The sequence below is a fragment of the Cannabis sativa genome, chromosome 5 (genome assembly GCF_029168945.1).
Source record: "Cannabis sativa cultivar Pink pepper isolate KNU-18-1 chromosome 5, ASM2916894v1, whole genome shotgun sequence".
In the NCBI taxonomy this organism is placed as follows: Eukaryota; Viridiplantae; Streptophyta; class Magnoliopsida; order Rosales; family Cannabaceae; genus Cannabis; species Cannabis sativa.
In genome coordinates this window covers 76,789,510-76,802,396 of record NC_083605.1, presented here as the reverse complement: position 1 = coordinate 76,802,396, position 12,887 = coordinate 76,789,510, and the positions used below count along the sequence as shown (strand labels likewise).

Below are 12,887 nucleotides of genomic sequence, written 5' to 3'. Positions count from 1 at the left end.
TTGGCCTTTTATATATCATTTTCTCATTTACTTATATATAATTATATATTCTCTGTATCAAAACTAAAAATAAATAAAATAAAAACCATGTATTAATATATATAAATGTATATATATATTGAAATTAAATGAGAATTTGAGAAAAAAAAAAAACGTAATACTAGCTACATCTGATCCCATGGCATGACACTTCTCTACCATGCCAAAACAACTACTATTACTTGGCAGTGATTTGTTATGTTACTAGAAAAAGTAGAATAAATGATATGGCCTGGTGAGGTGTAGGGGCCATGCCAATTATATGTATATAATATATATATATATATGTATAAGTTGTTTGTTGTGTTGTATATGATATATGAAATATGAGTGTATTTTAAAATCTTTATTAATTAATATTAGTAGTCACCACATGGGTTGTCTGCCAGTGAGTGAATAAGGAAAGCAAGCTCCGACTGTGGAGGCGGTAAAAAGGACCCTTCCTTACTTAATAACAAACTACCTTTTTCTTTTCTTGTTGCCCAAAATGCTTTCCTTACTTGCAACAAAGTACATTCACATACATTTCTGACACTTAACTCTTTTTTCTTTCTTTTTTTCTTTTCAAATTAAATTTAAAATAAGAAGAATCTGCCAAAGTGTGTGTGAGTGAGTGAGCTCACTAAATAGTAAATACTTTAATGGGGGGTACAACTCATATATTCTCTCCTAATTTGACGTAAGCATCATTATTTAGATGAGAGAATTATAAGGATGGAAGTTGAATTAGTATTTCAGACTTCGGAAAATGGTTGTAAATTTTAATAGTACCAAAACAAACAATGACAATTAGAAGTGATGTCAAAAAAGGGTTAAATAGGTAAAGCAATTCTAGTAGTTATCAACCAACTCCTTTAAACCATAAATAATAACCTCAGCTAACACAAAAACCACTACTACTACTACTTCATGCAACACCATATAAATGGCTCAAATCATCATCGATCATACATCCGTATTAATGTCGGAATCAACATTTTTTTTTCTTTTTTATATGAAAAAAGACACTTCCACTGGCTCTGGAGGCTCTTAATGACATGGGTCTGTTTGATCAACATACATCCAAAAGTTAGAAGATTGTATAAAGCTCTGAGTTTGACTGATTCTAACAACTTGGATGATTGGATGATTGGATTGGATTTGATTAGATTGGAGAATGAATGCCCTGCTATAATAACAAAAATAATAATAATAATAATAATAATACTATAATTCATGCTTGCTCTTGCTTCTTTTCATTTTTGCCTTGAACCTTGATTTTGTCATCAGTGTCTGTACTGTATTTACAAAGTTCCCAATTGCCATTAGCACCAAAAGGATCCCACAAAATATCACCTGACAACAACAGTTTTCCAACATTCAATATATATCTTCATCTTTTACTTAAAAGAACAGAAGAAACATTGACCAAAATTACGTGAATACATTACCTGCCATTCAGAAACAACCCCATCCAATGCGGTTCTGAGCAATAGTAGTCCAACATAGGCTTCAAAACCCTAAAGAGAAGAAGAAAAATGTCATTACACTACACCAGAATCCACTATCACACAACATTTAATCGAATCTAATGAAGATATGAACAAAATAATCTTTCAAAGACATCAATGTTAATGAACAAAATATTATCATACATCACAGTTCAACTTCGCAGTAGTACATTTAAAGCCTATCAACTATAAATATTAAATACTGAAGGTATCACAACTAAGGCCAATGCAAAAGGAATACAAATTCAATTCAGCTCAGTTTAGAGGAATAGACTGTCATAATTCAGGTAAAAATTTAACCAATAAAGATAAAATGGCACTACAGTCAAAATCTATTAAACTCCTTTCCCCCAATTTTTTACCGAAAGCCAGATCGTTCAAACACCCTAACATGCCAAGGACACTAGAATTATAATAGAATTCTTGAAAATTACTGTATATGATAATAAGCAAAAGCATAAAACGACTCCCCTGTCAGTATCTATTCATCAGTATTTATGTCTCAAAGGCATAATAATCTGTTCCGAGCTTATAAAAGTTTTTATAATTGCATGAATTTGATTTGTTTATCATAAATTGTCAAGTCATGGTCTAATTACCTGCAAAATAAAGAGTATAGGACAGAGCACCCACAACTGACCATCTACACCAGCAGTTTCTCCCCAAACTACATCCATCCTTTTAGCCTTCACAAAATAAACAATAAACAACTTAATTGAAGCATAAAGAACTAATAATTATACATAATGTATTATATTTTGATTAATGATGATTGAGCAAGACCCAAGAGCCAAGAGATAGGCCAGTTGTTTCCCAGCAAAATGATATGATATGTGTTTGTTATCCTAATATATTATTGTAAGTAGAACGTAGTATATTTTCTATATTCAATACATGTGTAAAACTGAATATATTACATCTTAAATTAATTCACTTTAAAAAGATTTAAGTAATAAGTATTACACACTATCAATTTACTAAGCGAAAAGAAGTGGAAATGACACCTTTCCCAATGCAATACGAGTATAGAGTCTTTGGCGTTGATATCTATTTTGTAAAAGCATAGCTACTCCTTGCATCATAGCCCATATTAGGAAAAGTTGTACCCCTCTCTGTACAAGAATGAACTAATTTAATCAACTGCAAACTACAACATTTGCATGTAAATATGGAATGGGACAAACTTACCTGCTTCTGAGAACAATTTGGCTGTCCTTTGATCTCCCAAGTGAGACTAACAAGAGCCATGAGCATAGCACAATAATGATGGTATATCCACCTGCCAAAGTAGGTTGTGGTATGTCATGAGAGACAATCCTAAACACACTAAATAATGATATGCATATGTGGTCAGTAGACAGATACCCATCTTCCAGTAAGCTAATCTCACAAGAATGATTACTAGATGTTTCTAAAGTACACAAAGGCTTAGTGTTAACATTTCAATTGTCAAAGCTACTATTATTCAATAAACGAAATTGTCTCTGTATCATCAATCACTTTTAATAGGTTATAAGTAAGCCGAACATTCTGCCAAACCCCAAAATGCAAAAGATAGGTTCTTTCTGGGACAATATATTTTCCTATCTCTTTTTCTTTTGAGACAAAACAACACTACTTGTTTTATTTAATAACAGAGAAAATAATACAAAAGAGTGACTAGGGTGCAGGAAAAGTGTGTAAACTATGTTCCTGCTAACCTACAGACAGAAAAAGAAAAGGAAAAAAACAGTCAAGACTCTACATTGAGACAAGGCAAAACCATTCAACAGAAAATCAATTAAATAAAATTACAAAATACTCTGCCAATTCCAAGGAAGATCTGAGAAGAAAATGTCATTGAACTTTTTCATTTTGAACAGCCACGTAGCAACCCAAATTCTGATCAACTCCCCATATCATAATTTATCTTAAGAAACTCTTCTATTTCTCTCCAGCCACAAAGCCCGCCACATAGCCATTGTCACACCAGCTTCTAAAACAGCTTCCTGCTTTTGCCACCTTCTATATCTGTAGACAGAATAACCCATTCCATACCAAATTCCTTCAGGACTTTTAACCGAATATTTTCCAATCTCAATGAAGAGAAAGGAATGGGTCTTCAGCCTAGAGAAGTAACAGCATGTGTAAAGTTTTCATAAGAAAATAGTTTGTACGAGTCAAATGTGTGTTTTTATAAAAACACTTTGGTTATTCCAAGTTCTTGTTGCTATACTCACATTTTGGTTTGTTTAGAGAGATCGCTGGCCCAGTAAAACTATTTGAGGAAAACAGCCAGTAAATTGTAGGATGTTAAAACTTTTTGGGTGTTCATTTGAAACCCTGGATACATGACTACAATGTTTCTCTTCCTTTCCTTATTTCACCACAAACTGCCATTCATTGCTGTTTTTAGTCTCCTTGGTATCTGTTCCCCCCCCCCCCCCCCTCTCTCTCTCTCTCTCTCTCTCTCTCTCTCTCTCTCTCTCTCTCTCTCTCTCTCTCTCTCTCTCTCTCTCTCTCTCTCTCTCTCTCTCACCCCACACATGGCCATACTACAAATATGTTTCTTTTTTTTGTTAAATGAGACGTCACTTATATAATAAGTTAACTCATACATACATACAATATAATGAATCTAACATTCCACTTTCTAAAAACTCACATGATTCTATAACTAAAATTTGCAACATCATAGACACGTAAAATGTGTACAAGTATATATTAACATGAGCCAAGCACTCAGCACTAGCATTATAAATTAATGTGATAATATAAATTCATTCAGCAAACAGTATTCAAAGCTACACTTAACAAACAATAGGCATTGAAAACTAGAATTAATGTGACACCACAAAGCAGTTCATATGCAGTATATACTATTTAGTGTTTACAGGCATCCAAAACTAGAAATTATGCTTAACAATCCACGCAAACACAATCCACGCAAACGTAAATAAGATATTCAGAAACAGCAATAAACATGAAGAAAACACATACCCAAATTAACATCACCCAAGCACCAAGCATTCAGCCTGCAAACTAATATGATACTACAAAAGCTATTCTGTTACAGGTTTCCTTTATAATAGATACTAAAGATGTTCTACTAGATTTCAGGGGGCTGTTGAAGTATGTTTGACATAACCATCTCAGTTCACATTTTCAAAACCAGTGGTGAGAATGGTGGCCAAGAGTAAGCAGGGACATTTATATTGATGATTAAATCAATTCTTTCAGCTTTACCAACCTTCATCTATCATTGTTTCAGGCTCCTATACATGTTGTAGTTAACAAGATACAAAGGTAAATAAAATAATTTTTTGTGGAATGAGCAAGATATCATCAAATCCGATCACCATGTGGCATGGGATAACATTTTATTTTCGAAATCCAAAGGATCTTTGTGCATTAGAAATCTAGTTAAACTTCATGTATAAGTGTTTGGGAAAATCTTCACACACGATTGCCCTTAGATACATGGTCTTGATTCTAATAAATGAGATTCTGGATTTACATTAAGAACCACTTTTTGTAGACTCAGTGTCTTCCGATGAGAAGATACTGTGAATGAGTTATTTTGGGTGACTCTTTGATAGAAGAGCATTAAGGTGTTCAATCTTTATCTGGGAAGGAGTTGTTTCTGGTGGCACTTCGAATGAAGAGTTTTAAAGTGTGAGTGTTTCTTTATATACTGAGGGTCCGGGAGTTGGCACATAGGACTGTTTTGGTGGTTCTATTTTTCATTTTGCTGTTTTACTTAAGGATTTCCAGACTTTATGGGGAACTAGAGTTCCCTGTTTTGTAAATTTTTATTTGAAATTAGTAGCCTATATGAACCAAAAATAATGTATGTAAGGATTACAGGAAATTCAAAAACACATTTTGTGCTTAACAGTCAATGCCAACTTGAAACAAGTATTTCAGAACAGCAATAATTATTTTTAAATAAAAACAAACCAAAATCATTGACAGCACACCTCAAAAGCCAATCACACAAGGAAGGCAAATCTTTGGTTATCTTTGCACCCAACTTGAGCTAAAGTAGAATGCCTTGAGTAACCGATTATAATGATTATTTTTTTTTTGGAAATTGCATAGCAAGACACCATGACACGTGTAAAAGAATGAAATGAAGAAGAACTAGTGCATAATATAACTGTGGGATAGACCAACTAGGTATTGGAGACAAGTCAGTAAAACCATATGCTTTTACCATGGACGAATGTCACTTCCATTCGCTCTAAGTATGTTTTCACGCAATGCCAGACCTGTGTATAGGAACAACAGCCAAGCCTGAAAAATTGTAGACTCATATGTCAACTCAAATGAAATGGGAATCAAGTATTAAAAGAATAGGAATTAGCACTAGCAGTACCACCAAAATGTTAAAAACAAAAGAATAATAGTATGAGGTTATATATACCTGATATAGCTGAACTGGGAATGCTGGCAAGCATCCATCCCATTTCCAAGATCTCAAAATAAGCAGAATAAATGGGAATAGAAGAAAGAGGAGGGCAGTTCTATCCTGTTCAATGAGACAAAAATATAGCCAGTGAAGTTTGTAAGTGACAAGTATGAACAAGTAATCGAGAATGAGTTTGTTTTCATACATCTAAACAATGGCATGTATATGCATTTTTCATGAAAGTAAAGCATACCCTATAGCTGTTGTACTCCTCTTTGACCTTCAACTGAATGTCCTTGCGAGATGCACGGACATTAATAGGACCCAAAAACATTCTCAGAAAGCGACCTGAAAACAACAGTAGATTTGAAATCAATAAGTGGCTTTTATTTTCAAATTTTCTTTTAAGAAAAGAAAAGGGGTCTGACCATGAGCTTTGGCAGGAAGAAAAGAAGCGGCGTCTCCATCGGCGAGGAGACATCTGGTCCGGTGCAAATCTTCTTCGAGCTGTAAAACAACACATGCAAATGAGAAACCGAGAAAAAAAAAGGAGGGATTTTAAATAGTAATCTTGCATGGATTTGAAAAAAAAAAAAAAAGAATTGCCTTTTCAGCGAGCTTGGGATCGGAAAGAGTGAGGGAAGGAAGGGAAGAGCGAAGGCGGCGAAGGGAAGAATCGAGGGACTGAGCACGGTGTCGAAGGGATTGTTCGTCGGTGGAAGTCTTGGAAAGGAAGGAGACAGCGGCTTCATGCAAGTCCTTGGCCTCTTCCACTGCTTTCCCTATTTGTTCTTCTATGGATTTCTCATCCCCCATCTCTGCTTCACCTTTCTTACTTTCTTCTTCTTCTTCTTCTATTCTTATTATCAAATCGAAATTGAAATTTGATTGAAACTGAATTGAATTGAATCGAATCGAATTCCAATTCCAATTCCAAATCCAAATCCAAATCCAATTCGAGAGAGGATACGATATGATAATGGTGATAGAACAGTAAGCAAGGAAAGGCAAAGCAGTTTGTTTAGCAAAGAAGAGACCTCACAACAACACAACGCACAGCTAAACCCAAAAATCCTATATTTATTTATTTATTTATTTGTAAATAATAATAATAATAATATTCTAATATTCTATTTCTCACTAAAACTAAAAAATAAAATAAAATTGTATTTGTGTGTGTCTGTGACTGTGAGTGAGTATTGTTCTATTCTATTCTCTCTATCTAAATAAAGCTGGTAAAGTAATAACTGACTCAACTCAAGTAATAAAGGCATCCACAATCAAACAATATGTATCTTTCTTCTATTTTCAGTAACTTTTTTTCTCTTTCTTTTACCTTTTCTCTCATGTAACCCGACCCGACCCAACAACCAAATTGAACAATGAACCCACCAAACACTCCAAGTTCTTTCCAACTATTTAGGTGCAATTTTGAATTTGAGATTTTGATGATGATGATGATGATGATCACTCACTCACTATTCCTTTTCTGTTTGGTTTGTTTGACTCTCATAACCATTATGATAACTTACTCATATCATTATGTCTACACTCTACCAATCTTTACTTGTTCTTAACCCAACTCTACTGTCTTAAATTAATACTATTACCTACTCCTACTACCATATCATCATTTTCATATTTTATAATACCAAATTCTATCATTTCTGGAGGAAGAAATCGACGAGAAAGTAGTGAGGACAACTTTTAGAGAGTGAAATCATAATGTTTTGTACTACAATACAATGAGCTCAGTGTACATGTATGTTAATCATCATTTTCATTTGCATTAATCCATTGCCACTCTTCCTTCATTTTATTATCAACAAATCAAAAGTCAAACTACCTTAGCTTAAACAAAATAATAACAATTAAACAAAAATAGCCGAAACCCAAGTAAAGTCTTTTTTTTCTTTCTCACTTGTTGTGCCTGTTTGTGTGTTTTACTACTACAAGTACAAACAAACAACTACCACACCAAACGTAGGTAGGTAAGTAAGTAGTACTACTTTCTTCTACTTAGTCCACTACTACACAGCTATAGCCTATAAAGCTAGTTAGTGCTCATTTCACCAGTCCAGTAAGTTTTAACAGCAACAAGAATTTTCTCAGGATTGAAAGGACCACTTTCATGGTCCATGATTTGAGTCTTCCATCTCATCTCCTTTGCAATGCTCTGTATCTTTACCAGGATCTCTACTGTGTCTCTGAATATCACTGTTCCTTCAGGCCTCAGAATTCTATCCATCTCTAGCAGAACATATGTGATATCACACCTTCACAACACAACACAACACACAACACTCAATATACATACGTGTATCATTATGTGTATAATCTTACTAAACATAAAGATGTCTTCTTTTCGTTACCTGTCCTGGTATATGCTGAAAACGCCACCTGCATGAATAAGATCATAAGTTCTTGGATAGGTTGAGAAAGCCTCGCACCAATCTTGGTATGCTCCAATGAAACCACGCTCATAAATCACACCAAGAGTGTCCAGGTCCGAGTTGGCAGGCACCACATTCATAACCCACACAGGATACTTAGCCAAGGCGGCTGCAAATCCACCCAGATGAGCGTTCATGTCCATGATGTTCCTGTAACGCCCTTGTTGAAGAGGTAGGATTCGCTTGTAGTGAGTCAACCGCTCTTTCCACACTTGATTGTCCTCTCTGAATTTCTCTGCAGAGATGCCTGGTATGGAACCGCTGCTGATTCTTGGAGGCGTGGCAAAGGCACGCTCAGGCCACTTCTCCAGCTTCCCACCAGCCACTTCTGCTGGACTGCTAACATCAGGCATTGGGGTGATGCAAGTTTCCATGTTCTTATACCAACTCGCATCGGGATTCTCAGATTTGCACATGTGTGGTGTTTTGTATACCTTCCTGTTCTTCACACACTCCACATGATTGATGGGCTTTTGCCAAATCGAAAGATCATTCTTTTCAGCTACTTTCTTCCAGCAAAGCCTCTTTGCAACATCCTCAATGGCGTCTTGCTCTCCTTTCAAGTCCTCTTGGCTTCTTTCCCAACCTCTCCAGTACTTTTTCCAGTTAATAGGTGGCCCAGAAAGAACCCAGTAACCACCTGGCCTCAGAACTCTGTCCACTTCAATTAGGTACATACCATCTGCATAACATGTAAGGTACTATGAAGTAAGTGCTTCTGCTATGACCAAGGACAGGAATCCTTAAGCTTCAAGAAAGAAAGAAAAAGCTTACTATATTGATGCCAAGGTATTAAACAACGAGAACAGTGAGCCATATCGAAAGCCCTGGCTGGATAGGGAAGCCTTTGGGAAGCCATAATGCCAATCATTGCAGGAACTCCTCGCTCCAATGCAAACTGAACTTGTGCTTCGTGAGTGTCCCTTGGCGCAAAGGACATAGTAACTATGTTCCTCTTCAACAAATATGCTCCCCAACTTGCTACCTTAAACACAAAGAGCCAGGAGAATATGAAGGGGGAAGCATTAGCAATTCTATAGTACTATTTGTAGCAAAATAAAATAACAAACAAAGGTATACTTACACCACAGCCTGTGTCAATGGCTGTTCTTATAGCTCCATTAGTAAGAGGTATGAGTTCATTAATGTCATCAATATAGGCATCAGCTCCACGAGGGAACATGGTTCCACCACCAGGGAATCTGAACCTATCACCCTCCACTTGAATCCAATTCTGCACAGCTTTCTCTATGCTGAGCTCTCTGTGAGGAATGTTATCATACCAAGCATAATCTCTGCTCTGAGGCCACTTGAAAGGAGTCTTATACTTAGGAGGAGCAGGAATGAGGCAAAGGAGGAGTTCCTCCTTGGTGGGGCAATGTCGCTCTCTATACTTAAGCATGTCACGGTCGAATTTCCTTCCCCTCGGAGGATGTTGGCATGGAGTGTACTCACTCAGGGACATGTCACATGGCGGCAACTTGCGTGATGCATCATTAGTTTTGTTAATGTCCACCGTGTGATGGCTTTCGAAGTCCAAAGCAGGCGATGAAGAGGAAGAGGATGAGGGTGTTGATGATGATTTGATATCCACTTGGGGGGGTCCAACTTCACAACCAATCTTATTGGAGACACCCGCAGATGGAGAGGTTGAAGGATTAGAGTTTTGCCAGGCTCCCAAAACATAAGATAATATGCATAGTCCACTAACTCCAAAAATCCAAGTAAGGCGCTTTCTTTTGGACTCGAGATGATTATGATGATGCTTTGGGGATCCATTATAGTCCCGGGCCATTTTTAATAACTTGTTTCAATACTACTATGGAGTTTCCAGTTTCAGCTCAGAAGAATTCACTCCTTAAACACCAAACATAAAACAGCTTAGGAAAAGCATAGAAAAGAGAAAGAAAACATAGACTACATTTTACAACAAGAAAAGGGAAAAAGCAAAATAAAGATGGGAAGGGAAAGCTAAAACGAGTATACAATAAGAGTAGAGTAAAAGGATTGGTATTTTGAATTTGAATTGTTGTTCAAATTAGCAAAAAGAGTAATGAGAGTGAAAAATAGGGTAATAGTAAATCCAAGATGGGACTTTTTTCATTCAAGAAGGGCAGGGGACAGCTATCCATTCCATCCCTCTCTCCCAATACTTATAGAGATATCAGATAGTCCAATCCAGTCCACACCCACAAACATGGAGTTTTTTTTAAATTCAAATAATTCCCTAAGTGGCCAAAACTACTTAATATATGTCAGACCCACAAATCTTTTTGCCCATTCAAGACACAGACAGAGACACATAATAATAAAAATAATAATGACAGCAGCTGCAATAACACCAAGATTTACTCATTTAAAAATAAACAAGAAGAAAAAATTACAACTTTTTTCTGCATAACTTGTAAATTATTATTCTTTGAGTAATTTTTTATTTATTGTTTTCTGGGGTGGTGAAAGATGATATTTTTATAGCTAAAAAAAGAAAACATATAAGAAGACAATATAATGGCGAAAAAAAACATACCTTTAAATCGATACTGGGCAAAGAGTTTGCAAGGGCTGTAAAAAGATTAATAGTTATATGTAAAGGAAACCATGGTTAGAAAAAAAAAAAGCAAAAGAAAAGAAAAAACAAAGGAAGAAGAAGGGTTAGTAAAAGAAAGGAACAGGAAAAGAGGAAAAAGAGGAGGAGGAGGAGGAAAGGGTGAGGTTGAGATTGAGAGGCTCCGCCATTAGAGGAGGGACTTGGTCATATTCATTCATTCTTATATTATGTTAATGTTATGGGAATGAGTGACTGACTGACTAGTAAGAAGAGAGGAGTGGCACAATCTCAGCCTCCCTCAATTTACTCTCTCTCTCTCTCTCTCTCTCTCTCTTTAAAATATTATTATAATGATAATTCCTAATCCACATGTCTGAAAATGGTAGGAGCTTCAGAGTAATTTGGATTATGTATTGTATTTTATACACACATTACATACATAGTAAGAAGAATAATATATAATTAATGATTTAAAAATGGAAAATAGCTCATTCTTTCCTTCATTCCTTCCTTATTCCAAAATCCAAATTTGCAAATTACAATCATATCTATCTGGATTCAATTTCCCAATAATAATTTGCTTCTCTTCTTACGTTTATGTTAGTTTTCTCTCCTTATATTTTTATCTAATAATTATAACGTCTCATTTCCCAATCTTTTATAAACACAACTAGCTACATTAATTATTCTATTTATATGCTTTATATTTTATGACAAAATTTATGTTATATCGTTTTCATGCACATAGTTTTCAAATAATCCAACTCTGCAAAAAAAAAAAAAAACAATAATGATAACATCTGTACTTATTTCTATATAAAGCTTTCGGTTGATGAAAAGATACATAGTAGTTTTTAAAATACAGATAAAATATAACAAGGAAACAAATCTTGTTGTGTATATATAATCAGTGGCGGTCCTAGAATTTAATTGGAGGGTGGGCGCAAATTTTTTCATACATAAAAATATTCCAAAAAAAAATAAGTAAATATAAAAAAAAACACAATTCAATATTTTAATTCCCAACTAAAAATATATTAAATATCAAGTATTAAAAATCTTCTAATAAAAAAAAAAAAGCAATTTAAAACGATGTTCAAAATATATAACATACTCAATATCCTAAAATTTTAGCAAATATATCAATTTTTGAGCTCATATCTTTAGAGTTGTCCTCGACGAGTTTTCATGTTTTGAAAACGATGAATAATAAGCTCGTTGTCAATAACATTGAATACATCCTTTTTGAGATATACTGTCAAACTATCATTCAACTATTGATCTCCCATTTTGTTGCGCATTTGTTTTGGGCAATTAAAATAATTAAAAGATTTTTTTTAGTTAAAAAGTAAAAGAAATATTTTTTTTCAGCATGGGCTTAAGCCCACATTGGTCCTTCATTGGTCCGCCAGTGTATATAACTCTTTAAGTACACTAATCAAAATTTTGTGTTTTATATGTATGTAAATGATTTATTTTAAAATCTATTTTATAAATTATTTAAAAAATTACTTATTATATTTTATAAATAATTAAAATGTATATAATCATGTAAAAAAAGTTTTTATACCATATATTAAAATTTTTAACTTTTTTTATTTTTTTTACTGTGGGTAAATTTTTTTTAAAAAATACTGTATAAATTTTTATACTATATACTGTGTTAAGTTTTCACAATTGCTTCACGGATATTTTTTAGTTGTTCCATTGTTGTTTTATTGTTTTTCAATTTTTTTATATAAAAAAAAAAGTATTTTTTGTAAAAAAAATCTCTATAACAGTAAAATTGTAAATTTTTGTCCAAAATCCAATACTTTTATAAAAATTCCTATAAAAAATAAGATTTTTATTTCTCAATATTAAAAACAAAAGGCTATTAGTAAATATTGGATATTTACTAATTAGACTATTAGTAAACATTGTGTGTATTGTGTGCAACTTTCTTTCTCTTTAATTTCACCTTTATG

General features: G+C 34.1%; 2 protein-coding genes across 3 annotated transcripts; both read right to left on the bottom strand.

The window, feature by feature from the left end:
- Window positions 1–918: 918 nt before the first annotated feature.
- Window positions 919–7,314, bottom strand: LOC115716215 (uncharacterized). Its single transcript, XM_030644958.2, has 10 exons — window positions 6,526–7,314; window positions 6,348–6,426; window positions 6,173–6,267; window positions 5,935–6,039; window positions 5,725–5,804; window positions 2,718–2,808; window positions 2,534–2,641; window positions 2,129–2,215; window positions 1,470–1,538; window positions 919–1,374 (listed from the first exon to the last, which is right to left on the bottom strand). The coding sequence occupies exons 1-10, from the start codon at window positions 6,733–6,735 to the stop codon at window positions 1,246–1,248; spliced, it is 1,053 nt and encodes a 350-aa protein (XP_030500818.1). The 5' UTR covers window positions 6,736–7,314; the 3' UTR covers window positions 919–1,245.
- Window positions 7,315–7,801: 487 nt separating this feature from the next.
- LOC115716690 (probable methyltransferase PMT18) lies at window positions 7,802–11,308 on the bottom strand. Of its 2 annotated transcripts, none has more exons than XM_061116255.1 (5): window positions 10,900–11,308; window positions 9,453–10,229; window positions 9,147–9,353; window positions 8,292–9,054; window positions 7,802–8,195 (listed from the first exon to the last, which is right to left on the bottom strand). In XM_061116255.1, exons 2-5 carry the CDS (start codon window positions 10,165–10,167, stop codon window positions 7,973–7,975), a joined length of 1,908 nt encoding a protein of 635 aa, XP_060972238.1. In that variant the 5' UTR covers window positions 10,168–10,229; window positions 10,900–11,308; the 3' UTR covers window positions 7,802–7,972. The 2 variants fall into 2 exon arrangements, with proteins under 2 accessions (XP_060972238.1, XP_030501406.1); XM_030645546.2 differs by having other exon boundaries at window positions 9,147–9,357; window positions 9,457–10,229.
- Window positions 11,309–12,887: the final 1,579 nt, after the last annotated feature.

What these genes read in the sequence shown, in the direction of transcription:
- LOC115716690 (XM_061116255.1), bottom strand. Translation starts at nt 10,167, where the DNA reads ATGGCCCGGGACTATAATGGATCCCCAAAGCATCATCATAATCATCTC. An exon ending in AATACCTTGGCATCAATATA is followed by an intron (nt 9,055 to 9,146) that starts GTAAGCTTTTTC and finishes CATGTTATGCAG; the next exon opens with ATGGTATGTACCTAATTGAA. An exon ending in TTCAGCATATACCAGGACAG is followed by an intron (nt 8,196 to 8,291) that starts GTAACGAAAAGA and finishes TGTGTTGTGAAG; the next exon opens with GTGTGATATCACATATGTTC.
- LOC115716215 (XM_030644958.2), bottom strand. Translation starts at nt 6,735, where the DNA reads ATGGGGGATGAGAAATCCATAGAAGAACAAATAGGGAAAGCAGTGGAA. An exon ending in ATCCCAAGCTCGCTGAAAAG is followed by an intron (nt 6,427 to 6,525) that starts GCAATTCTTTTT and finishes GTTGTTTTACAG; the next exon opens with CTCGAAGAAGATTTGCACCG. An exon ending in CAAATTGTTCTCAGAAGCAG is followed by an intron (nt 2,642 to 2,717) that starts GTAAGTTTGTCC and finishes ATTCTTGTACAG; the next exon opens with AGAGGGGTACAACTTTTCCT.